At 54.9% G+C, this 3,955-nt stretch overlaps 1 protein-coding gene across 1 annotated transcript; it reads left to right on the top strand.

Annotated features, from left to right (window-relative positions):
• Positions 1–638: 638 nt before the first annotated feature.
• On the top strand, positions 639–2,686 carry MC3R (melanocortin 3 receptor). The gene has a single exon (XM_059133121.1). The coding sequence runs from the start codon at positions 1,048–1,050 to the stop codon at positions 2,017–2,019; it is 972 nt and encodes a 323-aa protein (XP_058989104.1). The 5' UTR covers positions 639–1,047; the 3' UTR covers positions 2,020–2,686.
• The last annotated feature ends 1,269 nt before the right edge of the window (positions 2,687–3,955 follow it).

Genomic DNA, 3,955 nt, shown 5'->3' with positions numbered 1-3,955 from the left:
GAACACATGTTAGTCCAGTTCCTGCCCCTGGTGATTCTGACTCAGGAGGTCAGGTGGGTCCCTGCACCCACATTCTGTGATGCTCCCCACAGCCACTGCTCTTTGTCTCCAGGTCTGGGGTACGTGACTCCCTCTGCCTGGGACCCTCCTCTACTCCTCCAATCCCCGCCCCACGTCACCGCTGTCTATAACCTCTTCTTCCACCAAGTCAAGGCTTAGGTGCTCTTCCCTTGACCCTCCAGGTTAGGCCCCACACACGCTCCCAGCCCCGTGGCCTGCATCATCGCGCATTCGTCACAGTGAAATATAACATCCTGACTTCTCGTCTCCCACCTCGGAGGCCAAGTCTAGGGGAAACCAGGACGGCGTGCAGGTCTGGTTCACCATCACTTTCCCTGCACCCAGCAGAGACCTGACCCACAGCAGGTGCTCCATAAACGATGGCTATTTTCTAAGACAACAGATGAGCAGACCGGAGAACTGAGCACCTGTGGCAGTTTCCCGAGAAGAACGAACCACTCGGCCAAGGCAGCACGCAGTTAGCAGTCTGGCCAGCAGAGGGCACCAGCCCGCTGCTCAAGCTCCCAGCCCACGCGGGCGCTGTGGTCAGTCAGAGGCACCAGAGTGATGCTCAGCGGTCCTCTCGCCGCGCTGCAGCTGAAGTAGGAGGAGTGTGTCCGCAGCCCGGCCGTGAAGCCTGAGTGCTCCCCGCTCACTTCTAGCAACAGGTACCACGGGCCCGGTCCTGCTATGAACACAGCTGAAACTCTGGCCACCGGGGGCAGGTCTTCCATTCCCCGCTGGGGGTGTGGGAAGGGGTGAGAAGGAAGGCAGACAGCCGACGACACAGAAGAGTGTCCGTAAAACTGCTTGTCTTGGAGGAGCGAGGGGAAGTTCTCTGGGCTGTGTCGCAGCTGACTTTCCCTCCCTCTCCCTCAGTCCGGACTGCACGGGCACCTGCCCCCAGCACCGGGAGGGAGACCCCGGCCGTCAGCAGCAGCAGGTTCTGGACGCTGCCGGAGCCCCTGCTCCCACCGTCTGTGAGCGATGAACGCTTCGTGCTGCCTGCTGTCTGCTCAGCCAACCCTGCCCAATAGCTCAGAGCAGCTCGCCGCCCCCTCCCTCAGCAACCAGAGCAGCAGCGGGTTCTGCGAGCAGGTCTTCATCAAGCCCGAAGTCTTCCTGGTGCTGGGCATCGTCAGCCTGCTGGAGAACATCCTGGTCATCCTGGCCGTGGTCAGGAACAGCAACCTGCACTCGCCCATGTACTTCTTCCTCTGCAGCCTGGCGGTGGCCGACATGCTGGTGAGCGTGTCCAACGCCCTGGAGACCGTCATGATCGCCATCATCAACAGCAACTACCTGACCTTCGAGGACCGGTTCATCCAGCACATGGACAACGTCTTCGACTCCCTGATCTGCATCTCCCTGGTGGCCTCCATCTGCAACCTTCTGGCCATCGCCGTGGACCGGTACGTCACCATCTTCTACGCGCTGCGCTACCACAGCATCATGACCGTGCGGAAGGCACTCGCCTGGATCGCAGCCATCTGGGCATGCTGCGGTGTGTGCGGCGTGGCGTTCATCGTCTACTCCGAGAGCAAGATGGTCATCGTGTGCCTCATCACCATGTTCTTCGCCATGCTGCTCCTCATGGGCTCGCTCTACGTGCACATGTTCCTCTTCGCCCGGCTGCACGCCCGGCGCATCGCAGCGCTGCCCCCGGCCAATGGGGCAGCCCCGCAGCAGCACTCGTGCATGAAGGGGGCTGTCACCATCACCATCCTGCTGGGAGTGTTCGTCTTCTGCTGGGCCCCCTTCTTCCTCCACCTCATCCTCATCATCACCTGCCCCACCAACCCGTACTGCGTCTGCTACGCCGCCCACTTCAACACCTACCTGGTCCTCATCATGTGTAACTCCATCATCGACCCGCTCATCTATGCCTTCCGGAGCCTGGAGCTTCGGAACACGTTCAGGGAGATCCTCTGCAGCTGCGACGCCATGAACCTGGGCTAGGGCACCAGGGCCAGGGAGTAGGCGCGGGCGGCTCCGTCACCGGCGAGCCCCCAACCAGCCAAGCGAGGTGTTTAGAAAAAAGAAGAGGGGGTAGAGAAGTCCTGGATAGGCTTAAAATAGGTCAACAGCCATGATCGGTGTGTCTTTTGTCCTTGCACCTGCAAAGCCTTCGAAGGGGAAAATGGTACGTACCGGGCTTTCTCGCAGGACTCTGCGGGGGGTGAGTCACTGATTTCCCAAAGAGGCCCTGGTAGGACTCAGTGAGGGCGGCTCGGGGCGCAGCCTGCCTTTACACCCATGCGCGCGGGGTCTGTAACGCCCACCTGCTTCCTCCTGCGTCCTCCCCGTGCCTCCCTGCCACAAGTCAGACCAGATGGAAGGGTTTTCGTTGGCTCTGAGAGGGATTCAAATGTCTCCCCGGCAAACCTGTCACGGTTCTGGCTGTCAGCTGCTCAGATGGTCTGGTCCTTACTTCAGAAGAGACTGGGTTTCTAGCCTATAACCCTATTTACTGTAAAACAATGGTCTAAAAAATACTGAGCTCCATGTGGAGGAAGCGATGCTACATTTGCCCCTCTCCTCAACCCCCCAGACCAGCCTCCCCCCGAAAACTAGCATAGGGATGTGACCTGCTTCTTATTTGGTTGCTGCTGCTACTGCTGTCAGGTTCTTACGCATTAAATCTAAGGCAGCTTTCAAAATTCTAATGAAAGACAGAGATAGTGCTTGGGAAAATCAGCACTGAATACCTGTGTACAAAGCATTTTGATACCTTGCTGTTTATAGGTATAAATTTCCCTATTTAAAAAAAAAAGCCATTTTCCTATTATTCCTTTTCTGTCAAGCAAGAGAGGGAATCATGGAAGGGAGGACATGTGCCTCAAGAAATGGCTTTCCTGTAGTTTCAGAGAGTTTCAGAAACTGTGGAAATGCCCGTGGCTTTCTCAGAAGCTCTGTTTCTGCTCCCCCTAGCTGTGTCTCTATCACCTGATCTCCGGAACTGTCTGTGAGACAGAAATTTCTTGGTTCACTGCTCCTTTTTTTCAGCATAGTGAAAGGTGGGGTGACCCGGCTCTCAATGGCCGTACCTTATCAAGCAAAGCATCTCATCCCCGTGAGCACAGGGCGAGCTCTGCTGACCAGCACTGTCGGTGTTTGCTGGACGTCCATCACTGCGCCCCACCGGGCCCCCTCAAACCCCTTCCTGTCCTAGAGAACTTCACACTCTGCTGTCTGGCTGCCCTCATGCTGCCCCCACCTCCACCCAACAACTCCCCTGTGAATTCTTATAATATGCTGTGTCTTTAGTGTACAATTGTGTATTTTTCTTGTGCTGGAATATATTGTGGGTTTTTTGGTACTTGAAGACATTGTGCCAGTATAAGCAATATCACTTGTCTCTTGCTTTGGTTGTGGCATTTGGAAATAATAAAAGCCCTTTGCAGCTGCTAATGTGTGACACGTTAAACTATGCCACCCGGAAGCACCCTGGTGACTTCTGCACATGGCCCTCACCCCTTACACTGTAATTCTGAGTCTTTTGTAAATGGCATAAACACTGCCATTGACCACCGTGCTCAGCTTTTCTAGGGCAATGCCTGTTAGCCAAACTACAAAATTCTCCCATTTAGTTTCCAAAAATACCAGGCTGTAGTTCCCGGGCCACTGCCACTCTCCATTATTCTAATCGAGACACCAAATAATAGGTCTTGCCCATGGCCACTCAGCCAGCACACACGGGAAATGGGGAATCAGATTCTTTAAAAAACTGTACTATCAGCTGTAAAAATTATGATGTCCTTTCTCTATGTAAACAATGTAACTTTTCAGTCTCTGATATCAGCTCTCACATTACTTCACTTTACCCTCTCCACAAACTTCCCAAATAGGTGAGTCCTTTTACAGATGAGGAACCTGAGCAGGAGGATAACGTGGC

Source organism: Mustela lutreola, chromosome 9 (assembly GCF_030435805.1).
Source record: "Mustela lutreola isolate mMusLut2 chromosome 9, mMusLut2.pri, whole genome shotgun sequence".
Lineage (NCBI taxonomy): Eukaryota > Metazoa > Chordata > Mammalia > Carnivora > Mustelidae > Mustela > Mustela lutreola.
Note: the sequence above shows the minus strand (reverse complement) of the source record. Positions and strands in the feature narration are given on the sequence as shown.